The sequence below is a fragment of the Mastigoproctus giganteus genome, chromosome 5 (assembly GCF_048544385.1).
Source record: "Mastigoproctus giganteus isolate SK-2022 chromosome 5, ASM4854438v1, whole genome shotgun sequence".
Lineage (NCBI taxonomy): Eukaryota > Metazoa > Arthropoda > Arachnida > Uropygi > Thelyphonidae > Mastigoproctus > Mastigoproctus giganteus.
Genome location: NC_143579.1, coordinates 33,224,185 through 33,251,775, shown reverse-complemented (window position 1 = coordinate 33,251,775; position 27,591 = coordinate 33,224,185). Strand labels below are relative to the sequence as shown.

The window sequence follows — 27,591 nt, the reverse complement described above, 5'->3', positions numbered from 1 at the left end:
TAACTGTTCCTACACGAATACTGGGAATATGGTCAGTGAATATCTGAATTCCTGGTTAGGAAAATTAATGCTGATATAATAGGGTTAATAGAAATGTTAGTGTCATCCAGAAATAGCAATCATGCTTCTTATTAAAAGTGGCATAAGCCTGCAAAAGCTTTCCACGACTTACACATTCCAGCACAGAATCTGTGTGGAGTGAAGTAGTTAGAAGCAAAGGCAAAATGAGAGTGGCTGTTTTTGGCATATCAGCTTTAACCATAGTAGGCCATTGTGTGTTATGTCTTTATGAAAGTGTGTTCATAGGCTGAATGAAAGTGGAGCCAATTTGTAGAATGAGACCAATTTTTCAGGTCAAGCCAAAATTTTCTGCCATTGAGCCATGCATCTCTATTGCATAATAACAGTAATCTTATCATGAACTGGCATCACTTCTTACCCGATAGGTGATGCTTCTGCTGATTTTGCCACACACCTATTTCTTGAGATACCAACATGTCCTAGGATACACAAAAGTGAATTATTTACTAACTTCCACGTATAATTTTCAGTATACTTAGCACCTGTTAGATGCCAGATGAGTGCCTCTGAATGGATTCACCAGCACTTGAATTGCAGTTAAAGAATCTGTGTAGACAACATTTTTGATTATATATGTAGCTATGATATTTTCTATTTCAGTTAGAATAGTTATCTCTGCCTTAAATATGCTGCATTCAATCAGAATTTCTTGAAACATTATTTCTGTGGGGGAAAACAGTACTAGTCTCTCTCTCTCTCTCTCTCTCTGTGTGTGTGTGTGTGTGTGTATACCAGCACAAAATCACACCCATTCACAAAATATTTGCATTTTGGGATGTCCCACTGGGTAGGAAATTTTTCTAGCACATTTGCAGTATTCCTGAAGTATAGACATAAGTTAGATAATAGTTGTTTTAACTTAATGTTGAGTGGCTGAGGAATACTGGAAAAAGTACTGTGAATCATTCCTCAGCATGGCTGAAATGGTACAGGCCAATTTGGGTGACTGCAACAGGATCTAGATAATTTGGGCAGATGGGCTAAGAAGTGGCAACTGAAGTTTAACCTTGACAAATGCAAAGTACTGCATATGGGTAGAAGTAACCCTAGAGAAACATACCAACTGTGTGGTACTACACTTAAGGTGGTAGAAAATGAAAAAGACCTGGGAGTAATTGTGCAGTCAGATATGAAGTTTTCTGAGCAATGCAGACAGGCTGCCAGGGCAGGTCATGGGGTTTTGTCAATGATATATAGGAATTTTGCTAGCAGGGAGAAGGAGGTGATTGTCCCTCTGTATAAGGCAATGGTCAGGCCATGCCTTGAGTACTGCGTACAGGTCTGGAGGCCTCATTTTAGGAAGGATGTAGATTTACTTGAGCGTGTACAGAGAAGGGCAACAAGATTGGTGAGGGGAATGAAGGGATCCTCTTACCAAGAGAGGCTTAAGTTCTGCAAATTGCAGTGGCTGGAGACTAGGCACCTGCGCGGTGATCTGATTGAAGTGTTAAGGCCTTGAATGGGTTGAGCACACTGAATTCTGATGGGATCCTTCCACTTGTTCAGATTACAAACCTAAGTGGGCATAAATTCAAATTAAGATATAGAATATATGTGCGGAAATTTGCCTTTAGCCAGCGGGTGGTTAATTGCTGGAACAAACTTCCATCTGTCGTTGTGGAAGTTGATAGGTTGAATAAATTTGAGGAACTGGACAGGCATTTGGAGGGAATGGTGTGATTTTTTTTTTTTTTTGGTTGATGCTGTATAAGCTCATACACTTGCTTTCCTGCATTACATGCCACTACTACTACTACTACTACTCTGCTACAGTTTGGGTACACTGGTAGAACTAATATACATCAGTTCCCAGAATGGTTGAAACAATATAAGCTAATCTGGGTGACTTGGAATCGGTAATTACAAATCTGCTATCCACAGATTTGTGAACTTTAGAAATTTCTAACAGTATAAATTCTTGCTGGTCCAGTGGGTTTGCCCAAATAAAAATCTGGATGAACCACATATACTTCTTTACACATCATGGTGGTGGTCTTTCACTGTCAAACCATATCAATGCAGAGTTTTAGAATTGCACAAGCTTAGACTTTAATTTTACAATTTTTAATTAAGGAGAGTAAAAATTAAAACCTAATTTAATTGTTAATTGAATTCATTTGAACAAATTTCAGAATGCACTGAAGTTATAAATGGTATTTAAATTATATTTGAAAATGCCATTCTTAAGCCCTACAGACCAACTTTTCTTGCTGGATGCTTGTAATGAGACATTAAATGTTTATTGTCATCTTTTCTCAGATCCTGTAGAGAATTACTAAAATATAGTTAAGGCAGGTTTAGGTGTATAATGATATTTACATATTATGGAGAATTATTACGTAATTTCATCAAATAAAACTTATTAGGCACTGGTTAAATAAAGTTACCACTATCACCTATGAATTACAGTCCTACATAACATCAACAAAAAATTCACAAGGATTTCCCATAGCCATCCTAAAAGATTGTCTACTACCAGCAAGTTCAGATGGGATGGTATCCAGGCAAGCCATTTCCTGTACATTATGGGCATTGGCACTTCGTTCACTACCACTGCTGCCCCCACCACTGTCTCCAGCATTACTTCCTCTACGTCCACTTCTTTGGCTGGCAAGTTCTGAATCACTCCCACCTGGACTGGCAGATTTCCTATCCTTATCTTGAACACCATCTCCACCATTACTGCTTCCACCTAAATAATATAAATGTTACTCACTATTAATTATCTGTTAAACAATAAACTGTAATAACAGAAAATATTAACACAAATGATATAAGAATTTTGTTTATGAAAGAACTATTTTGAATGGTTCTGAAGGGTATTTGTCACACACCCTTCATCATCCATGAAAAAGTTTTCCCACAAAAAAAATGATTATCACAAAAGTATCCAACCTGCAAATACACTCCAAACTATTAGCACTTTTCCTTATAAGAAAAAGTTATGTCCTTATTAATAATACATAAACAAATATACTGGAAATTGAAGAAATTTAATGCCACAACAAATCAAGAGAAATACAGAAGGCATGATAAGAGATTCAAGTAGTGGTATCAAAGTCATCTAATATACCCCCACCACAAGAAACATGTAAACACCCATCCAATGATAATATGAGGAAGAGGACCTTAGGATGTGAATGAAGTATATCAAAAGATTTATTTCCGTTAAGGAAGTGAATCCTTAATGGAATCCTGTAATAACAGCATTCTTCACACAGTAAGCCTGAAGAAAAAAAAAAAACAAAAAAAAAAACCACCCATAGTTCCAAAAGAAATTATAAATAAAATGCCATTTTAAACTATTAAATACAACCAAAACAGACAATATACCCATACTTATAATTCACACAGGTAGTATGTAAGTACTTTAACCATCAGACACATTTAAAATTCCTTCCTTATACGCAAACAGTTTTAGTTTTATTGGAATAAAAACAAAGAAAAGAAAAGGGGGAAAAAAATAAATAAATAAAATGCAATATGCCTCAGGCTTCTGGAAATACAAAAACAAAATAGTGTACCATTGTCAACCATAATCAACCATTGTTAGATTGATTTTCCCATGATAACTGCCACTGGCACACATTTTTCCTGGATTATCGGTCTATAGTCTTGACGAGGTACTTTCCACTTGTTGTCAGTGGTAGGTTAGCAGATTTGGCAGCATTGTCCACTTGTTCATTTCCAGGAATTGCCATATGTCCTGGGACCCAACAGAAGTATATGTTTCTCTCAAGTTCTGACAAGATATGCAAAGAGGTGATTATTTCTTTCACGACTGGGTGGGTAATGTTCATGATGTTTTTCAGTGCAACCTGAATTGCTATTAGTAAGGCAGAGAATATACAAAACTCACGTGACAACTGATGTGCTAATGTGATGTTTGGAAAAACTGCGATTCCACGAAATAATAGGAATTACAGCAAGAAATAAGACTTCTGTTTCTGACATGAAATATACGTAAGCAAGCGGTGGTATTATTAATGCAATTTGAATTTGGCGGTGACAGGAGTTAGGCCTAAAGGTAGAGGTAAGCGCAGGAGAGATATATGTATATTTCATGGCTGACCCGACAGAGGCGGAAAGCATAGTGGAAAACTGAATCTGAAGTAGTATGCAGACAGTGGAACTATCAGAACTATAGAGGTGTAAGGCAAAAGGGTTATTGTAGCTGCTCAATTTTATTCAATCATGAAATATACACATCTCTCCTATGCTTACCTCTACCTTTAGGCCTAACTCCCACCACTGCCAAATTCAAATAGCATTAACAATACCACCACATTCTTACGTATATTTCACGCCAGAAACAGAGGCCTTACTTCTTGCTGTAATTCCTATGATTTCGAAGGTTTACCCCTGACAAAGACATTGAAATCATAAGCTTTTTTAGCATCAAGTACTTTTCATTTTATCTATACCTTCTCTGTAGCTGCAATTCCCATTTGGTAGCTCTTTGGCTGTTCTGTTCCTCTCAATCATCTAACCTATATATTCATTATGGTTGTTGAGTTCCTTCTGCCAATATATGCAGTGTCCCTAGTCCATGATACTATATGTTAATATTCCTGATCCGACTCTTATAAATACAATATATATACTTTTGTATCCTGTGCAGCTGCTTTGCATGCTCAGGTACAACTGTCATATTACTTTTATCTCTCAACTATCACTTAATTAACTCTTCACCCCATTTTTATCCTTACTGCGTGCGTACGCACGCTGGTTCGAAAGTAATGCCTCCCAATTTTTTGTTTTCAAATGTGGTGCCGTAGACCATTTTGTGTGTCACTGAGTGGCGTTGTGATCGGTCTTGTGAGTGCAGCACACGGATAGTTCAAAATGGTGGATGTTACAGATATACGTATCAAGCAAAGAGTGGTGATTGAATTTCTTACCAAGGAAGAAGAACGCCTATTGAAATCCATACATATCTCAAAAATGTTTATGGTGACAATACTGTAGATGTGAGTACAGTAAGACACTTTAAGAGTGGGGAAAGTGAGATTGTCAACAAGCCCCAAAGCAGCCAGTCAGTAACGTCAGTGACAACAGATAACAAGAGCCGGATCGATGCACTTATCAAAGTGGATTCACAACATGCGAATTGTGCGATGCAGTTGTTATAGAGAAACCTGCTGTGATAACCATCATAAAGGAACTAGGCTACAAGGTTTGCAATGGTGGGTCCCGAAAATTTTGACACATGAGCACAAAGAAGCCAGGAAAGTCATCTATATGAAATGTCTCCAGTGCTACAAGAGTGAAGGAGAGGTTTTTCTTTCATGCATAGTCACAGGTGACGAAATCCGAGTCCACCATTATGACCCTGAAATGAAGAGACAGTTGACGGAGTGGCACTAATCAAAATTCACCATGCAAGAAGTTCAAAAGACAGCCTTCTGTCGGTAAAGTCATGGCGACAGTGTTTTGGGACAAAGATGAGGTCTTGCTTGCAGACTTCTCTTGGAGATTGGCACCACAATCAACCCAGATCTATATGTGGAAAAGTTGAAAGCCCATATCTGTAGAGTTCAACTGGACAAAAACCTTAATGAGATGGTTCTTCTCCATGACAATGCATGACCCCACACCAGTCTGCACACGATGGAGGCCATTGAAAAACTGGGGTGCACTGTTCTTCCTCACCCCTCTCGTAGCATGGATCTTGCACCTTCCGATTACCACTACTTTGGCCTGCTGGAGGGTGCACTCCGTAAAACCCATTTTGTGGATGATGACCAGCTCAAGCACAGTATTTGCAAAGCCCTCCAGAGCAAGAGCAAGGACTTTTACAGAACTGGAATACAGCATCTGACTAAGAGATGGCAGAAGTGCATAGAAAATGATGGTGAATTCGTGTTAAAAAATGGTATTTTTATTAATGATTGAGGATTAATTGATATAAAAGGCATAGTTGTAGGAATTAAATTTTCTGAGAAAAAAAAATAGGAGGCATTATTTTCGTACCACTCTTCTTATATACACTGATTATCAGAACACTTATCTTATAATTAAGCATGATCACTAATTACAGGATATATCATTTAAAGCTACCAATATTTAAATGTTACACATAACAAAGATCAAAGAGTTTTAAAGGCAGAAGTTCAATCAAAAATATCCAACTGTGCTTTGTTAATCAGTATCACAATAAATCAGAATGTGATCCTGAAGATTTTAACCTTCCAGATATTAAGTGGAACTTGTACGTTGATCACCCACTAAGAAGCAGAATGTTTCTGGATTTATTGGTTGACTGTTTTTTATTCCGACATGTTAGAGAGGCAACAAGAGAAAGAAATAATCCTGATTTGATTATTAGCAGTGATCATAGTGCATTGATGTGGAATTTTGTTTTTGCCATGGCTTAGATAGTTTTAAAACTATTTTTCACTGGGCCAAATGATTAGGAAATGCAAACAGGAGGTGTTCAGGAAAGTAATTAAAACAGCAACTAATCTTTCATATCAACTAAATGAAAATGTTCATGATTTAGACCTAAATAGATGCCAGATAAACTGATGAGTTTATCAGGTATCCATTTAGATGAGAGGTATTTTCTACAAATGCTAAATAAAGTAGAGAAGAATTCTCAGTTTAAGTTAATACTAGAAGGAAAGGAACGAACCACATTAGCCTCCTCTATATGAATGGCATAACTACTGATGATCTGGTTCAGGATGCTGAAAAACAAATATTTTACATCTGCAATTACACTTGAAAAAGTTTTTAATTAAAAGCAGAAAGAGAGGTAAGCAACACTTGAGCCATCATTATGAGAACATCCTTGGGTTCATGGTAGGTTCCTAAAGATTGGAGATGTGCAAATGTATCCCCTATTCACAAAGGGAGATCAAGCTTACTGACCTGTAAGCTTGACAGAAATGTGACCATACAGAAATCACGGCATGGTTTTGTTAAGAGGACACTTGTCTGAAAAATTTGATTAGTTGCTATGAGCAAGTCAAAAAAAAAAAGACTTCAGTAATGCTTTTGATACTGTCTTTGATGCTGGTTGAGGATTCCATCTGTGATTGGCGTAAATTTGTGCATTCTTTTAATTTTTAAACAAAATCAGCTAAAGGGGACCAGACTCAGCTCCGGACATGCACTGGAGCTGCGCCTAACCTGATAAATGACTGACTTATCCAATATAGAGTTTAAAAGGTTTTATTGCACTTGTACGCAATAAAAGCTATTTATTGCGTATTTTATTATCTAGACAAATTTTCAGTTATAGCTCGGACACAGCATGGGTTTGTTACGGGGAAGTCTTGTCTGACTAATTTGATTGGATACTATGATGTAGTCACAAAGGAATTGGATGCAAAGAATAACTTTGATATATATTTGGATCTTAGAAAAGCCTTTGATACTTTTGCACATGGAAGACTGCTGCACAAATTGGAGCAGTGTGGCATTGGAGGCAAATTGCTGCTATGGATAAAGGGATGGTTGAGTGGGAGAAGACAGAGAGTGGTAATAAATGGACACTGCTCTTCGTGGACTAATGTTATTAGTGGAGTCCCTCAGGGTTCAGTGTTGGGTCCATTGTTTTTCTGTATTTATAAATGATATTGATGATGGTATATCAGGCTTAATGTCCAAGTTCGCAAATACGAAGGTTGGAAGGGTTGTTAATGACACTAATAACAGCACACTGCTGCAACAGGATCTAGAAAAGTTGAGCAGATGGGCTGAGAGGTGGCAAATGAAGTTTAACATTGACAAATGTAAAGTACTATGGGAAGCAGTAATCCCAGAGTAACGTATCAACTCTGTGGTACCACACTGACAGTGGTAGAGAATGAAAAGGACCTGGGGGTAATTGTGCAGGCAGATATGAAGTTTTCTGAGCAGTGCAGACGGTCTGCAAGAGTAGCTCATGGTGTCTTGTCAATGATATACAGGAATTTTTCTAGCAGGGATAAGGAGGTGATTATCCCCTTGTATAAGGCAATGGTCAGGCCACACCTCGACTACTATATACAGATCTGGAGGCTTCATTTTAAGAAGGATGTAGAGCTGTTGGAACGAGTACAGAGAAGGGCAACAAGATTAGTGAATGGAACAAAGGATTGCTCTTACGAAGAAAGGCTTAAGTTTTGCAAATTACAGTGCCTGGAGACTAGGCACCTGCGAGGTGATCTGATTGAGGTGTATAAAGCCTTGAATAGTTTGAGCATGCTCAATGCGGATGGGATTCTTCCTCTTGCTCAGAATAAGCGCCCGAGAGGGCATAAATTCAAATTGAGGAAAGACGGTTGTAGGATAGATGTGTGAAAGTTTGCCTTTAGCCAGCGGGTAGTTGATTGGTGGAACAAACTTTCATCCGTCGTTGTAGAAGTTGATAGCTTAAATAGATTCAAGGCAGAACTTGACAAACATTTGGAGCGAGTGGATGGGTGAAATAAGGGTTTTTTTTTTTTTTAGGCTGATGCTATATAAGCTTGCTTTCTTGCATCATGTGCCTTTGCTAATGCTAATGCTTTTCATGGAAGCAAATAGTGTAGTATACAAAGTAATCACTTACAGATAAAAACTGGAAAGATAAGCAGTTTCAAAAATTTTCCTCTAATCAGTTATCTATCTCCTGAATTCACCATTTATTGTACTTAATCTTTAAGAGCAAATTCTTCCTAGAATTTTCCTTTGCACTGCATTATGTTTCATAAAATTTTGGTTTAAACACTTACCTGATCCACTATGAACACTGCCCTCCCTTCCAAAGTGTTTGAAACTATTGCTGTCATTAGTATAATTGAAAGGCATTGGTATAAATCCTGTACTCTGTGGAACATAGCTGCCAGAATAAGGCATTTGGTTTCCCCATGGTGATGTAGCCGTGGGAGGAGGCAGAGGACCCAACGTGTCTCTGTCTGCTTCACTTACTGCATCCTCTTCGTTTAATTTTAAAGCTGCAACATCTGTAACAGTAAAATTAATATAAACACATCTGAAAACATAAATTACATATTTACAGATAAACTGTTATTGGTTTATGCTAATGCAGCTGAACCAAACAATCGAAATTGATCAGAAAATGAAGCCTGCCAACGAAATATGAAATGAAATGAAAAGTAAAATTACAAACTCTAAAAAATAAACATTAAAATTTGATATACCACACTTATGCATGTATTCTTTGTTCATACATAATTATTGCATATTGAGTGTAGAGTACAAGTTTTGTTTTATAACACAGAAGTTGCACTGTTGTTCTGTTAATATTCAGTTTATACATTGCAACTGATTCTGAAAATTGCACTTTTACAAGCTATAGTGATTCATTTTGCTCACATTTAAAACTTCATTTTTAGTTGAAATTGAACAAGCAGTAATGGTTAAATGACACAAGGATGCCAGGCTTTTGACATTGATTACGTTTGCAGTAATCAGCATATGTTACAACAAATCTAGAACAATTAGGCAGGTGGGCTGAGAAGCAGCAACTAAAGTATAACACTGACAAACAAGGTACTGCTTATGGGTAGTGGTAATCCCAGAATAACATACCAATTGTGTGATACAACGGATAGTACAGAAAGAAAAAGACCTGGGGAGGGGATAAATTGTGCAATCAGTCATGAAATTCTCTGAGCAGAGCAGACAGGCTGCTAGGACAGTTCATGGAGTTTTGCCAATGATATAGAGGAATTTTGCCTTACCATTCCTTTACAGCAGAATAATTACCTCCTTATTAGGGATAAAGGAGGAAATTATTCTGCTATACAAGGTAAGGCCTCATTTTGAATACTGCATACAGGTCTGGAAAGCCTAATTTTAGAAAGCATGTGGGTTTGTTGGAACAGGAGCTGAGACGAACAATGAGATGAGTGTGATGAACAAAAGGGTACTCTAATCAAGAAGGGCTTCAGTTCTGCAGATTGCAGCATCTGGAAACTAGGCATCTTCAAAGAGATCCAAGTGAATGTCTAAGGCTTTGAATGGATCAAGAAAGCTAAATGCTGGTGACATCTTTACTCTTGCTGAGACTGCACATATGAGAGCATAAATTTAAATTTATGAAGGACGGTTTCAGGACAGATGTGCAAAAATTTGCTTTCAGCCAGAAAGTGACTTTTTCACAAACTACTACGTAACCTGTTCACCATGTATTATACAGGGTGGAACAGGTGATGTAAGAATTTTTTTTTTGCTTATTTTATTATTTTTTGGCTGATGCTGTGTAAGTCAGCTTCCTAGCATCATTTACCAATACTAATATTAAAAGTATTCATATGAAGGAGTGTTTCGGAATTTTGGTGTCTCAACTAAAATATCCCCCGATCTGAAGCTTATGATATTTTTGGATGATCCTACATGTTTCCTAGGTTTTTCTGGATGATGAATATAAAAAGAGAAAGTATAACCAGTTTAAATCTGTTTTTTGGAATTTTGTTGAAGAAATTTCTATTATTTTTTTCTGCCCATTTGGGACAGATTGATGTACTCCAGTGTTTTCAGGTTTGTTTCAGTCACTTTTGTTCTAGCTCTAGAAGAGTTTGTTTGTTTGTTTGTTATTTGGTTTTTAGGAGCATTAGCAACTAAGGCCATATTGCTCCGGGATATGCGGTGGTCATTCCCTGGCCTTTCCGCATCCTCCATATTTGGTGGTGACGGGCTCGAACCCCGGTCTAATCAAGAAGAGTGTGCTATGCACTGCTGCTCCTTCCCACCTGGCTACGGAGGCGCTAGAAGAGTAGATTCTCCCCCCCCCTCAGGTTTCCAGCAAGTATGTGATACTGCTTTTACCTTCCTATCATTGAAAAGGTGGAGAAGTGTCATTAGAGTGACTAAGTGGTAGTTAATATGACTAAAATGTGTTAGTGAAAAAGTCAAAAAAAAAAAAAAAGGAAGTAGTCTTTCTTTTGTGAAACTTAATTACAGTTACTAAATCAATAGCTACTTTTCTAACATAAATGGAAAAAAAACTTAAACTAAAGAACTGTAGCTTTGAACAAGGCTTTTTAAATAGTAGAGTCAACTGGCCATGAGAATCTAGACAAACTTCTTCTTAAATGTACATATGGAAAAAGGCTTTATGAAAATTAACTTTTTTTTTTTTTAATATTTAGAAAGTTTAGAATGGATTCTGGAAGATGCTCTCAAAACCACATAGACTGTGAAGAAGCATGCCTTGCCACCAGATTGCATCAAATGCTTTCTGTATATCAAAAGGGATAACTTTACGTGTTTATTTCTTAGGACGGCACTGAAATATGTTTAAATTTTTTGCCATTGAGTGAGGATGTTATTTCAAAAGCCATACTGGTCTTAACTAACACTTTTGTGAACTTCAATAGTTTTGTGATTTTGTGAACTTTTATAGTTTTTACTTGGACTGCTGGTGAGAGCTGCTATACTCTGGAATAAAAGTCTTCTGTATATACTGTACTGTATAACCACAATATAACTACACAGGAATAATGTATCCTAGTACATTATTCTTTGCATGGATTAAGCAGCTGCATAGTTCAACTGTGGTAAATGAATGATTATATGGTATCTGATGTGCTGTGGCAAATAAATTTCAGGATTTTTTTTAGCCTTTTCCAACAGAATAGGCTTCATTCCATGGCATCCTTTAACATTTGCAAAATTTAGTGGGTAATTTTAAAATTGTAGGTTTAGTCACCTTTGTTATCTGATATGCGACACTGGTTATTGGTGAGTCTATAATAGAGGGATATTGTACAGTTTTTTTCATCAAATGCAGCTAATTTCTGACATTGATTTCATTTGGCATCACAAAATCTCCATACCATTCTTGCTTCATTTTGTGGAGGAATACTAGTTAAAATATTGTATATCACTGAATAGCAGTCATCATTTAAGGGACTATCTGAAACGATCCAGTCTGTGGGATGGGAGAATATATGATCAGGGAACAAACAATTGTAGAACTTCTTCCTGTATGATATGAAAGTACACATAGGTAGAAACTCAAGTACTGAGGCTAAGATTTTGTTTGTCCAGAGGTCTTTATATAAGCTATTCTCATTTATCAAGATGGACCGGGTCAAACAAGGGATGGTGTGCATTAAAGTAGTAGCATTAGTAGAGGTGTATGATGCAAAAAAAAGCAAGCTTATACAGTATCAGCCAAAAAAAAAAAAAAAAAAAAAACACTTCCCATTTCTCCCATCCATTCGCTCCAAAAGTATCCTAGAATACAGAAGGAAGATTAATAAGCTAATAGTGGGATCCGAGAACTGTTTGTTTTGTCTAGAGAGAAGCCTATTGAAGTATGATGTGCAAGATCACTGATATTATCAAGGTAGTAGTAGTAGTAGTAGTAGTGGCACATGATGCAAGAAAGCAAGTGTAGGAGCTTATGCAGCATCAGCCAAAAAAAAAAAAAAAAAAATCACACCATTCCCTCCAAATGCCTGTCCAGTTCCTCCTTAAATTTATTTAACCTATCAACTTCCACAACGGCAGATGGAAGTTTGTTCCAGCAATTAACCACCCGCTGGCTAAAGGCAAATTTCTGCACATCTATTCTACATCTGTCCTTTCTTAATTTGAACTTATGTCCCCGTAGGTTCGTAATCTGAACAAGTGGAAGGATCCCATCAGAATTCAGCGTGCTCAACCCATTCAAGGCCTTATAGACCTCAATCAGATCACCGCGCAGGTGCCTAGTCTCCAGCTACTGCAATTTGCAGGACTTAAGCCTCTCTTGGTAAGAGAATCCCTTCATTCCCCTCACCAATCGTGTTGCTCTTCTCTGTACACGCTCAAGCAAATCTACATCCTTCCTAAAATGAGGCCTCCAGACCTGTACGCAGTACTCAAGGCGTGGCCTGACCATTGCCTTATACAGAGGGACAATCACCTCCTTTTCCCTGCTAGCAAAATTCCTATATATCATTGACAAAACCCCATGACCTGCCCTAGCAGCCTGTCTGCATTGCTCAGAAAACTTCATATCTGACTGCACAATTACTCCCAGGTCTTTTTCATTTTCTACCACCTTAAGTGTAGTACCACACAGTTGGTACGTTTCTCCGGGGTTACTTCTACCCATATGCAGTACTTTGCATTTGTCAAGGTTGAACTTCAGTTGCCACTTCTTAGCCCATCTGCCCAAATTATCTAGATCCTGTTGCAGTAGCACACTGCCATTACTGTCATTAACAACCCTGCCAACCTTTGTGTCATCTGCAAACTTCGACATTAAGCCTGATATACCTTCATCAATATCATTGATAAATACACAAAACAACAGTGGACCCAACACCGAGCCCTGTGGGACTCCACTAATAACATAAGTCCACGAAGAGCAGCACCCATTGATTACCACCCTCTGTCTTCTCCCACTTAACCATCCTTTTATCCATTGTAGCAACTTACCCTTAATACCATTCTGCTCCAATTTGTACAGTAGTCTTCCATGCACAACAGTGTCAAAAGCTTTCCTGAAATCCAAGTACATGATATCAAAATTATTTTTTGCATCCAGTTCCTTTGTGACCACATCATAATAACCAATCAAATTTGTCAGACAAGACTTTCCCTTAACAAACCCATGCTGTGTTTGAATTATTGCTGCAGTCTTGTCTAGATGATCCTGCAATGCATCTTTAACCAGTGACTCCATTATTTTACCCGGAACAGAAGTTAAACTAACTGGTCTGTAATTACTCGTGTCCCCTTCGATCCACCTTTGTGAATTGGGGACACATTTGCACATCTCCAGTCCATGGGAACCTCCCCTGAGTCAAGGATGCTCTCATAATTATGGCTAAGGGTTTGCTTAGTTGCTTTGCCGCCTCCTTTAAAATAACTGGATAGATCCCATCCACCCCAGGTGCCTTTCTTATGTTTAACTTCAACAATTTCTCCTCCACTTTGCTCTCAGTTATTACAAAATCATTAAGCACACTGCTACAATTTGATAACCTTCTTCCATTTTCAAACTGTAATAATTCCTCACGTGTGAATGTAGATGCAAAATACTCATTCAGTTTGTTTGCTATCTGAGCAGGATCATCAACAGTCGAACCATCGATGTCAAGTGGACCAATCATATTCATCCCCTTCCTTTTAGAGTTTATATAAGTAAAAAAATCCTTGCTGTTTTTCTTAGCATCTTTTGCCAAAGATTTCTCGTAATCCGCCTTCGCCTGCCGAACCTCCTTTGTGACCTGATTACAGACTAGCTTATATCTGCCACAAGCTTCTGCGTCACCTGATAATTTATATGCATCCCATGCATTTTTCTTCTCTGTCACGAGTCTCATTAGTTCGTTTGATAACCATTTAGGCCTAAACCTTGAACAATATTTCTTAATCGGTATATAAAGTCTAGTAGCTTCCACGATTAATTCCTTGAATGCTTCCCACTTAGAATTTACTGTTTGTAACATCGTCAGTTGATCCCACTGTACAGAATTTAAAAACTGTCTGAGACCACTGTACTCCCCTTTACGGAAGCAAAAACCCTTTCCTTTACCCCTGACGGTAGTTACCTCTTTGAGTAAATCCCACTTCAGCACACTGTGATCACTGCCACCTAGTGGTTCCTTTATCTGCAAATTCTTAATACACGAATGATCACTGCTGATAACCAGATCAAGAGTGTTACTTTCTCTGGTTGCCTCTCGAACATGCTGCTGCAGAAAACAATCATCCAATAAATCCACAAAAGTCTGACTAGTGTGTGAGTGACCAACCCACAAGTTCCAGTCAATATCTGGGAAGTTAAAATCCCCCATTATAAGACATTCTGATTTACTGGCCCACTCTATTTCTCTGTACAATTGTTCATTGTACTCATTCAAGTCATTAGGCCTATAACACACTCCTACTCTTATTTTTCCTTTCGCAGTGCTTATCTCACACCAAACTGACTCAACAGAGCACTGTTCATCTATATTAACTGGGTGCACTTCCTTTGATTTTATGTTTTTCTTAATTAACAGCATAACACCCCCTCCCTTTCTGTCCTGTCTATCCTTTCTGTACACATTGTACTCCCCAAATTCCAGTTCTGCATTCCTTATATCTTTGTGACACCACGTCTCTGCTATCCCAACAATATCCGCCTTTGATGTCTTGACCAACACTTCAAATTCATCAAATTTATTTACTATACTTCTAGCATTGGTATACATGCAAGCATACATGCTCCTATGCCTATTCCTTGTTACCCTAACACATCCCATATACCCAACTATTCCATGATGACTGCCATCCGTCCCTGAAACCCCCAACACCCCTCGCTCCAGGTCGCTTCTTATTCTAATAGAAGTTGCGCAAGAATCACCTTCACCTCTGCCTGCGGTTACTGTTAAACTATTAGTCTTTATATCCCTCCAAACTAGCAGTTTTCCGACCCACCTAACACTGCCTCGAGAGCATCAGCAAATATTCTTGCACCCTTTCTATTTAAGTGTATCCCATCCCTGTAGAAGCAATCTCTCCTGTTAACAAGTACAGTCCAGGCTGAAAAAAATTCTACCCCTTGAGCCTTGCACAATCTTTCCAGGGCCGAATTGATCGACAAGGCTCTCATCATATACTCCCTCCTATCGTGTCTGGGCAGAATTGCAGACACTTTCAAATTCAACCCTATTTCACGGCTTTTTTTCAACAGTGACCTGTACTTGTTGAGTAATTCCGCCGGTCTCTTACTCTTAATATCATTAGTGCCAACGTGTACAACTATATCACCTTTTGTGCCCTTGAAAGATGATATCCGCTCTACAACGTCATCAACCTTTGCCCCTGGCAGACATACCCTGGTCCTGTTCCACCTATCCTTTTTACAAAGGATGTTCCCCGTTTCCCTGACAATAGAGTCACCAACAACTACTAGTTCCTGTGGGACCAGCGCATTCTGCCTTAGGGGTTGCCGCTGTGTTGCGTGATGACCAAGTGCAAGCTCTGGCGTTGATGTGGGCAGCTGAGAGCTTGATGGGCCCCTCAATTTAGATCTTTCGAGAGCATCCACCCTGTCCTTCAAACTCTCATATAGGCCCATAACAACGCTGAGTTGTCGCCTGATTTCCTTACACTCCTTACATCGCGCACACACAAAGACATCCCCCATGGCAATATCATGTTCCGTTCCAGAGAGTTCGGCAAACATTTCACAGGTTGCACATTTTTTTAGGCTGTGATGCGTTGGAGAATTGCCCCCCTCAGTTCTCCCCCGAGTCACAGCACTCCTGCCACTTTGTGCCCGTTGCTTTGCTGCTCTAGTTTGGGGCATGGTAGTTTAAATTAATAAAATCAATAAATTAAATGTCAATAGTATTTGAATAGAAACTATTAAATAGAAACAGTGAAGCGTATTACTAAATAATTATGCGTCAGAGCTACCTAGCTACCTCAATTAAAAAATTTGAATTCCCTACCACTATATACAAAAAACAATGGCTACAAAAATCGAACAAAATAACGGTTTTACCTATCGTAAGTAAAATCCACAAAAACTCTTTATCTAAATTAAAAATAAAAAATAACCAGCGTAACTATAACTATATGACTACGTATTAAGTACAATATAAAATAACAATCATGTAAATAAAAGGCAAACACATCGTTTTTGCGGAGCCTGTAACTGACAGCTGTAACTTTTAAAGAGATTCAGTGCCCTCTAAGGTTGCTAAAGAGGCCTTGACAGTTCCACTGAATTATTTTATTCTTTACTCAACTTTAGTGGTTTACACCTAGTTTACATGAAGCTGATTTATGCAAACCAATTTTTGGTTTATCTCTGTCTTAACTGCCAAATGAGATCTGCATTATCATCTACATGTATTTAAAGCATTGTATTCTTCTTTTTTCTTGTTGCATTTGATTGTCTACAGGCTGTCTCAAAAATATTGGTACAAACGTTTAGGGGAGGTAGGTAACATCTAAAGGAATGTGAATCGCATAGGAACCCATAACCGGAAATGTCACCGTAAGTCGGTACACGGCACTGTTCCTCAGTTCGCGAGAGGGAAAATTTCTGGTTTACTCATTCAAGCAGTAGTCACTGCACAAAGAGCATGCATCGATATAAAAACTGTGAGCTGGCAGACATGCACCTAGTGTATGGATTAGCAAAGGGAAATGGACGAGCTGCTCAACGAATTTATGGAGAACGTTTCCCAGACAGACATGTACCGGACCACCGTTTGTTTGCATGTGTGCATCAAAATTTGTGCGATTATGGGTCATTTAGAGGTAACAGGAGTAGTGCGAGCAGACCACGTTCAACACGAACTCCCGCCATGGAAAAAAGTGTGTTGAATGCCGTCCAGAATAATCATACTACTAGCACACGTGCCGTTGCCTCTGCCTTAGGAGTGTCTCGTTGCAGTGTACAGCGTGTCTGGCACAACAATTCCTTACACCCCTTTCATCTCCAAAGGGTTCAGTTACTGCTCCCCCAAGATCATCCTGCACGTGTGGCTTTTGCGCAGTGGTTTCTTCAAGAAAGTGTTCAAGACTTGAATTTTCCAGCCTATGTTTTGGTCACAGATGAGGCTTATTTCACTCAGGAAGGCTTATTCAATCAGCACAATGCTCATGTGTTGGCTCACGACAACCGACACGGTGTGCACCCCCATGCGGCACAACATCGCTTCGCAATAAATGTGTGGGTAGGTATTGTCGGTGACTGCTTAGTCGGCCCATACCTGTTACCATCCCGCACGAACTCTGCTAAATATTGGATCTTTCTTGAACAAGTTCTACCAGGGTCAAGTAACCCTGGTAGAACTTGTAACCCTGGTAGAACATCCAGCAAATGTGAGATGCAATATTTGGTTTCAACATGACGGGATGCCTGCCCATTATGGAAGGTGTGTTTGTGACCATTTGAACCAGGCGTTTTGGGCGTCGATGGATTGGCCATGGTGGACCCGTTGCCTGGCCTGCATGCTCACCTGATTTATCGAGCCTTGATTTATTTCTGTGGGGAGACCCTCAAATCTATCGTGTATGAATCGCCCGTGGAGACGGAAATGGATCTCGTGGCGAGACTCGTCTGCGCTGCTGCTACTGTCAAAGAAACTCCAGGTGTGTTCGACCGTGTCCGCCAATCCATGCTGTGTCAGTGTCATGCATGCATCGCATCTCATGGTGGAACCTTTGAGCTTCTGTTGTAACATCATGAAATGCATCCATCTCGTACTCCATTGTTAATATTATGCCAAATAAATGTTTGCCACTAATTACTGTCTTGTGTCATTTCTGCTTCTTGTGCCTCTGCTACTACTTTCCCGTGAAGTTTCCGGTTATAGGTTCCTATGCGATTCACATTCCTTTAGATGTTACCTACCTCCCTTAAACTTTTGTACCAATATTTTTGAGACACCCTGTATATCCACACAATCAGAAGTAGCTCTCTCTTTTCATTTTCTTGCTTCAGGTAGTCAAAGTACTGGGGTATTTATGGATTTGGCCCAATCTCCAAGTGAGATAAGAAGAGTCTTATCAAAAGTCTCAGGCTGTTGACTTTTGTAGTTAATGTGCATCGGCTACGTATTACTGATTGCACAGGGTTACCAAAGCATATGTGTGCAGAACTGTATATCATATCTGTTTCTTAGTTTCTTGAAATGTAATTTTATTCTCAAGTTTTATATGCTTGTATTTCCTTTCCTAGTTCACATTCTTGCAAATAGGTGAGCGAGTCCTCTGCAATCTGGATATTTCTGTAACTGGGCAGGGAATTCTGTGCAAATATGATCTTTGGATATGCAGCACAAATGTCAATTGTTTGAGAGTGACCAGTTTTCTGGAACTTAAAACATCTGGAGTTTGGAACATAGTTATTTATTCCTATGTGGTCTGACTTTTCTATTATCAACTTGGACATTGGAGGAGGTTGAGTCATCTTCTCTATCAAGATGGCTGCCTCTATTCCACAGGGATTACTAACTACAATCCCAGACATGCTTGTCCTTTAGTGTCATTGGTTATGAACATGCCTTCCTTACCTCTCATTTGTTTCTTGAACAGCTGTAGATCAGTGTCCCAGTTGTATGGACATTTCTGTAACTGGGCAGGGAATTCTGTGCAAATATGATCTTTGGATGTGCAGCACAAATGTAAACTGCTCTATGAATTGTTTGAGAATGACCAAATTTCTGGAACTCAAAGCATCTGGAGTTTGGAACAGTTATCCTATGTGGTCCGACTTAAAAATTCACAGCTTTGACAAGTAAGGCAAATTTGGTGTGTCAAAAGTATAGATCATGGAAAACACATGAATAAATATTCCATATTTATTAATAACTAGTTTTAGTATGGATAAAATTTTAGTCATGTAATTTGTGTTATTTCTTCTTCTCTTAAATTTATTAATTGCTACTTGGATACTACTCCTTTGGATGCAATTGAGGTGGCACAGGATTGACCTGTATGGCGATTCCACCAAAAGTAAAAAAAAAAAAAAAAAACATATTAACCAATAAAATAAGGAAACAAGGATGTGTATTGTTGCTATTATTAAGGAAGGAAGAAAGATTGATGATAAACAGGAACAAATAAAGCCAAAAAGAGAGAACATTTTTATTTAATACAGGTAGTGCAAATGTTAAACCAAACATAATTATAGGAACTAAGAAATGCAAAGTAAGTAAAATAAAAATTTAAATAATTAATATTTAAAAAAAATAAAATGTCAATAAAATGCTACAACATTTTAAGTAGAAACGGTAGGGAACACTCTAGAAGTGAGTGATCTGGTCTTTAGCAAAGTCTCAGGCTGTTGACTTTTGTAGGTGACACCTGTTAAGTTTCATAGTCTTAAGTTATATCACAATGACTGTTTCCATTATACCTCAAATACCAGGGTAAAAACAGCTAAATATCAAAACACCCTACCTTCTGTGATGTATTCTTCACTCTCAAGCAAATCTTTGACAGCAGATAGGATATCTGCTGTTAAAGATCCACAGTAAAATCTATCTAGGGGGAGCCTAGTGTGACATGAAGAACTGCAAGAACACATGCAATGTTCTAGTCTCTTCATATTAATATATACCAGAATATGATGAATACTTCAAAGATGTTCAATTTGGTAGTAACCCATGTATTCAACTGCAGATGGCACACTATGATCTCCATCGTCAAAGTGCCAATAAACACCAAAACAACCAACCAACCATTCAATTGCAGAAGATCTTTGGTATTCCAAAATGCATTTGTCCTCTCCTCATACCTGTCATATAACGGAAGAACATTTAAGGAAGATTTCTTCATCAGTGCTTCTGTAGCTCATTCATTAACAAAAACCAAAGCAAGGAGTGAACTCAATGAAATTGATTGTAAGCCTGAACAAGGTAACTGTGAATGATATCCAAAAGAAGTTGTAACATTTTCAGCCCCTTCCTATCCAGCATCTGTCTCCTCGGTATAGCTCAGAGGTTGAGCACATTCTGATTCACTCTAATAGGAGTGCAGGCATCAGTCAAACCAGAAAGTGATGCTCCAGCTTCAAGCACCTCTACTCTGTCATGCATAGTTCTTTTGTCAAGAAGATATCCTATCAATATCTACGAAGATCAACTTTCAGTGCACCAAACTTGGAGAAAATAACAAAACCACTGGCAATAGCAGTAACTCTTCGAAAGATGCATCTAAAGGTGAAAATATTCTTTATTCTATCATATCATTTATCCTTTAGCTTTTTAGTCAAGAAATCATGCTGTGCATAAGCGCACACATATGAAAGGAGACCATGTGCTTATGCATTTTTTGGAATCACTACCTTTTGTGTTTCCAAAAATCATTTCTTTCTATTTAAGTGCTGAGTGGTGCTTTAAGTGAATAGTTTACTATTTCGTTTTTCATTTATGCCCTTTGCATATTTTAGTTACATAATTTTGTTTGGTTTAAAATTTGTACCACTTATATTAAATAATAATTTACAGTCTTTCAGCTTTCTTAGTTTGTGTTCCATCTCCCAGATTTTACTTATTTTTCTCCAGTTTTTCTATTAAGTTGATTCTTATTTTTTCCCTTTGGCATATGTTTTCTTTCTCCAGTATTCATATTAGATTTATCTTTCTTATTACATTTCATGTTCTTGAGCCACTTCAACCAGTATTACAATTTGATAATTTTCTATTATCAACTTGGACATTGGAGGAGGATAAGTGATATTGTCTATCAAGATGGCTGCCTCTATTCCACAGGGATTACTAACTACAATCCTAGACATGCCTGTCCTTTAGTGTCATTAGTTATGAACATGCTTTTCTTACCTCTCATTTGTTTCTTGAATACCTGTAGATCAGTGTCCCAGTTGTTGTTGTTAATATGGGGGTTTGATGGTGCATAAGCTACTTTGGCTATAATGCACCTATCCCAGTTGTATTTGCTCTTTAAGTGAACCCTTCAGTTAAAATGTCTAACTTGATTTTGTAGCTCTGTCACAGTTTGGTTTTTTATTCTGTGTTTGGTAACTTAAACATTTTGTAAGATACTTTCTAAGTTAACTCTAAATATTCTCCAATATTTTAAATTATTTCACTCTCTAGGTTTTAAGCTGCAGCAGAATTAATTTTAACTTTATTCAACTTTACTGTAGCAGGGATGGCCAGTAATCTCTCAATTTCTGTTTCCTCATGGAACAAAGAAGGATGGACAAAAATTAATATTGTGAGAACTAGGAATGGCAAAAACAATTTTAGATATTCTATCATACTTCCAAATTCTATTGCTCCCCCAGTCCATTTTCATATCAATACTATTTCCTATTGCAGTAAAGGTTTAAATCATTTATCTGAAGTGAGCGCTTCTGAAAGTCTGCACATATGAAAGGGTAAATTTTTTATTAAGGAGTAGGTGTCTGACACCTACTACATTTCAACAAAACAATCTTCATATTAGTTGCGTGCTCCTAATATAATTTTCAAGAGAAAATAATTAGGAAACTTAATATATATTAAAGCTAAATACAGTTTAGAAAAACTAGATAAAGCATACAAAGAAACCAATCACAGAAAACAGTGAAGTAGTGCCAATGTGCCAAACAAAAACGAAATCAAAACCACACAGCAGAATCTATATTCAACATAGATTGTTAAATAAACTTATGTTAAAAAGGAGCAGAACAATCTAATGATGGCACCAAAGCCAATGTTATATTTGGTAAGTGTATAGCTGAAAAAAAAAAAAAAAAAAACTGAAACCATATATTACAAATTTGACTGAAATTAAAAGTAAACAAAGTCATCCGTAAAACTATAAAGGATGACTTGCTATTTCTGGACATCTGAGAAAGCAAGAAAAATTGGAAAATATGCAATATTTATTAGGCATACACTTCATTTTAAAAATGCTAAAAAGAAGGATATGCTTTTCAAAGTAGACTAAAATCTATGTTGTTTCCACCTATCATTCTTTAATTTTTTCACCACACTTGATTTTGGCTCTTTCCCAATGCCATGTATCATTAACTGATAGGTTGTATAATACAGATAAATGATTTTTTTTTTTTTATACCTTAAAAGATTCTGTAATAAGAGTTATCTGTCATCATCTAAAATTAAAATTTTAGTTACAGCAACCAAATAACTAAAAATATATTTTAAAGCTTATATCTTAATACAATGTCTTGAAAACTTATTAACCTTACTGAAAAATAATATAATTTTTGTAAGAAAACTTACTCGAACATAAATCGCCAAACACATAATAACACTGCTCAGAAAATGTAATCTTGTTTACAGTATGCCGAATGTATCCAGCTTTTAGCAGCTGAGTTGCATATTTACGTGCTTCTCTCCTATCTTGGAATCCCTGTACATGTGTAAATAGCCAGTCAACAACATCAGCACCTACAGAAATATATTAGTGGTCATTTAATAAAGATTATTATTAGTAAAAACAAGTGTGAAAATTTTATTTTTTAATGTAAAACTTTTTTATCAACTGGTCTGTAACAGATTTATTTTCTAGTATGGACTATAAACCAAAGATGGTACCAATACTCACTATACATGTTACAATACAATTATGATATTAATAATAAAAATTATGCATTTGGTAAAGCATATTTCAACAAAGGGCTTGTTGAAATCAACAGTTCTTTTATGGATACTGTTCCCAATTAATGTGGTGATGTCCAGCCAGAAAGTCTATAACAAAATCAACTGTTTATATTTTTAAACTATTTCCCTCATACAATGCAATTAAGCAAGTAAATTCCACCTCTCAGTGGCAGGGTTTGTCAATAATACATTATTAAATTAATTATTTCTATAATAAGGCTTTCTATAATGTGTGGGCCCCAAGGAGAACATAAATGTGTGTGTGTGTTTTTCAAGGGCTCAAGCATATTTCAAATAATGTTTATTTATATTTATACACAAACTTGAAATTGTCCAGTAAATAACCTCTTATCTGAGCTTAAAACAGCCAATTTAAGTTGTGTCACATCCAAAAGCTGATTAAATTGAATTGAGTAGTGTATAAATACCTTAAGATGTTATCATTGTGCCAAAAAATGAAGTAATAAGGGTTGTTTTTTCTTTCTTTCTTTTTTTTTAAAATATGACTTGATTTTTGACAATTTTATTCTAATATTGGACAACAGACAAAGGGCAATAAAGTCAAAACAAAAACAAATTAATGTTTAAAGGCATTTACATACAAATCTTTCATTTTCACAAATTTTCAAAATTTCATGAAAAAACTCACTTCATGGAGCCAAACAGACTGTGTAAATCTCACAGCCTAAGGTCTATATATGTTCAGTGAATTCAAACTTGAAAGGGTTAAGAAAATAAGGGAATTGGAGGAAAGAACAAATCCCTTTAATGGTATTGATCTCATATTGAGGCTGCTATGTGTTGTCTCAATGCTACACTATAGAGACACACGTCTTATTAGAAATATAAGATCTCATTACTTTTAGTAAATAATACAGGGATTACTTTGATTTCTTTATAGGATGGCTTCTATCCAACTCTCCAAGTCCATCATGTAAATTAATTAAATTACAATAAAATTAATAGACTACATTTTAATGTGTTCCATATCGATAGCTATGACACCAACTTAATAACCCGGAATCACTGTTGAGGCCCCAACCCAACTCCAAAACTATCAACCATGATGCAACCATCAGTATAGGAAAACATTATGTCAAATTTACTCATAGTAGAAAGAACAAATAAATAAGAAATACATGAAGACAGATTTCTTCCTCCTTAAGCTTGACAGAAACTTTTCGATACTTCGTGTTCACAGGACGGAATGAAACTAAAAAATGCACACAAGTATTTTAAAAGAAATTTAGTCTTGAAAAGAAAGGAATGTGCCTTTCTTTTTAAAGAAGCCAAAATAATTAATATTCAGCACAATTATAGTAAATTACTTATTGCTGAAACACCTGAAATGAAACTCTGAAAAAACTCAATCAATATTTGCAGACCTTTTTTAATATCGGACGATTGGTCCTATAAAAGCATGCGTGCTCATCACGCTGCTTTTATAGGACCAATTTGTTTAGTTTCATTCTGTCCTGTGAACACGAAGTATCAAAAAGTTTCCGCCAAACTTAAGGAGGAAGAAATCTGTTTTCACATATTTCTTATTTCTACTATGAGTAAATTTGACATAATGTTTTCCAATACTGATGGTTGCATCACAGTTGATAGTTTTAGAGTTGGGTTGGGGCCTCAACGGTGACGCAACCATCAGTATAGGAAAACATTATGCAAATTTACTAATAATAGAAAGAACAAATAAATAAGAAATACGTGAAGACAGATTTTTTTTTTTAAGCTGGTGCAGCATAAGCCTCAGGCTTATGCTGCGCCAGGTAAAAAAAAATTTCAGAGTTACCCTGAGAGAGAGAGAGAGAGAGAGAGAGAGAGAGAGAGAGAGAGAGAGAGAGAGAGAGAGAGAGAGAGAAGTAGAAAGGGAGTCACCAAGAAAGATGATATCCAGCTCAGGACACTGGGTGTGCCAAGTGTACTATACTCACCAGATGTGAGCCCCTGTGATTCCGGGTTATTAAGTCGGTGTCTTAGCTATTGATATGAAACACATTAAAATGTAGTCTATTCATTTTATTGTAATTTAATTAATTTACGTGATGGACTAAGAGAGTGGGATAGAAGCCATCCTATAAAGAGATCAAGCTAATCCCTGTATTATTTACTAAAAGTAACAAAGAATATAGGAGATATTGCGCAGATAATAGCTCTTATTATACTAAAGATCTAATTATGGATAGGCTGAGAGCACTTTGAACTAATTTTTAAATACAGAGTAAACAGTCCAGCCTTTGGCTGTCAAAAACAACATAGGGGATAAATTGATATCAAAAAACATAATTTTGATATCATATACAGTGAAACTTCTCCTAACGGACACCTCTTGTTAAAGGACATCTCTCTACAATGGACATTTTCAAACTCCCCAACTCACCTCCACTGGTTTTAACGTGTTTGCAGCTTCTGTCTAGCGGACATTCTCTGTAACGGACGCGGCCAGGCAATATGCACTGTTTCGTTTAGATTAGCACTTAATTTGATCTCCCCATAACGGACAGCGGGCGAGCTCACGGCCCTTTTTCTAGGAACGTTTCTTCCACGTATTGCCTCAATCGTGTGTTTATTTTCTATTTCCGATTCTCTGAATTTTATCAAGGTTTACGTCGCGGTTCTAAACCCTTTTTCAAGAATTTTAAGGCACGTGTAAAACTTCTGATGAATTCGGTGTGTGTAGGGGGGGGAGACAACATAAATCTTCGGTCAACATAAATCAACATAAATCAACATAAATCAAGGTTTACGTCGCGGTTCTAAACCCTTTTTCAAGAATTTTAAGGCACGTGTAAAACTTCTGATGAATTCGGTGTGTGTAGGGGGGGGGAGAGAATATGGTCGGCCTTCCGTCTTTTCTGTTTCAGTTTTGTTCAGTGTTGTGTGAAGTGCACAATGTCTTCTCGTAAACATTTAACTTTAAAAGATAAAGTCGAACTCATTAATGCGTATGATCGGCAAAAAATATAGTGTTCGCAATCTCGCTGCAAAATTCAAAATCGGGAAGACGCAGGTAAGCGACATCCTAAAGAAAAAAAATGAACTGCTCAAACAATTTTGACAACACGGAAATGATCAGGTTCAAAAATCATTCCCGAAAACTGGCGGACTTCAAATTTGTCGTGCACGCGCTAAAAAAATTCCCATTAATGGGCCTATTATTAGGGAAAAGGCTTTGGAGGTTGCGAAATCTACGGGAGTAAATGAGTTCAAAGCTTCTGTGGGATGGCTAGATAAGTTCAAAACTCGGCATAAAATTTCTTGGAAAACCGTAAGTGGTGAAGGTGGTTCTGTTGATACTGGGGTTGTAACAGAGTGGACCGTCAAATTGGAAGATTTATGTTGTGATTTTGAAGCTAAGGATATTTACAACTGTGACGAAACAGGGTTGTTTTTTTAAAGCTCTTCCTGAAAAAACAATGAGTCTAAAAAATGAAAAGTGCCAGGCGGAAAAATTTCTAAGGAACGCTTGACTATACTATTGTGTACAAATATGCTGGGAGACTTTGAACAACCTCTTGTTATAGGAAACCCACAAAATCCTCGTTGTTTCAAGGGCATAAAGTTGAATCTTTTGGATGTTGACTGGAAGTCTAATAAAAACGCGTGGATGACACGAGATATCATGAGCGAATGGATAAGTCACTTTAACCAAAACATGATTCGTCAAAACAGAAAAATTATTCTTTTCATGGATAATGCTGGATCTCACCCGCACATTGAATTGTCCAACATTAAATCATTTTTCTGCCACCAAACACATCTGCAGAGTGTCAGCCCTTGGATCAAGGGATAATAAAAAATTTTAAACTTCACTACAGAAAACGTGTTTTAAGACATCTCATTGCAAACATGAACGATGTAACATGTGCGAGTGACCTTGCAAAGAAAATCAGCATCCTAGATGCGATTCAATGGATTTCCTCTTCAGTAAATGCAATTAGAAAACAAACTGTCGTGAACTGTTTTGTAAAGTCTGGCTTCTCAAACGCAAAAATTGAAGTTGTGAACAGCAATGTGGAGCACCAAGAAGAACAAGAACTTCAACATCTATTGATAATGTACGATACTTCCGCTACAAGTGACCCTGGCTACAAAGATATAGACTCAAACCTCACTATAGAAGATGGTGCTCTAGATATCAACGACATTATCATCGATATTTTTCAAGAAGTTCCTCATGAGGATGAAGAAATGGAAGGAGGTCATTCTGTCAAAGAATATATTAACGACGAATCACCGATGAAAATAGAAGAAGCGCTTATACAAATCAATCGTTTAAAAATGTTTTTCGCCGCTGAAGAAGATACTGAAGGACTTTCGATGGTTTCTTCACTCCAAACAAATGTCGAAAACAAAATTATCAGCCGGAAGAAGGTGCAGAAGAAAATAAGTGATTACTGTATGCATTTTTCTTAAGATAAAGTCATAATATGCATAGCACAATTGTATGTATATTATTTACAAAAATATTGTTCAAAATCTGTATATATTT

The 27,591-nt window shown here is 37.2% G+C and overlaps 1 protein-coding gene across 3 annotated transcripts in view; it reads right to left on the bottom strand.

Moving 5' to 3' along the window:
* Window positions 1-27,591, bottom strand: part of dsh (Segment polarity protein dishevelled) — a 512,259-nt gene that overhangs the window by 47,228 nt on the left and 437,440 nt on the right. For all 3 annotated transcript variants that reach the window (XM_090373973.1, XM_090373975.1, XM_090373972.1), the window contains 3 exons: window positions 22,713-22,880; window positions 8,784-9,014; window positions 2,558-2,773 (listed from right to left, as the gene is read on the bottom strand). In XM_090373973.1, the coding sequence (XP_090230099.1) occupies window positions 2,558-2,773; window positions 8,784-9,014; window positions 22,713-22,880 (615 nt within the window). The remainder of the gene's footprint in view (window positions 1-2,557; window positions 2,774-8,783; window positions 9,015-22,712; window positions 22,881-27,591) is intronic.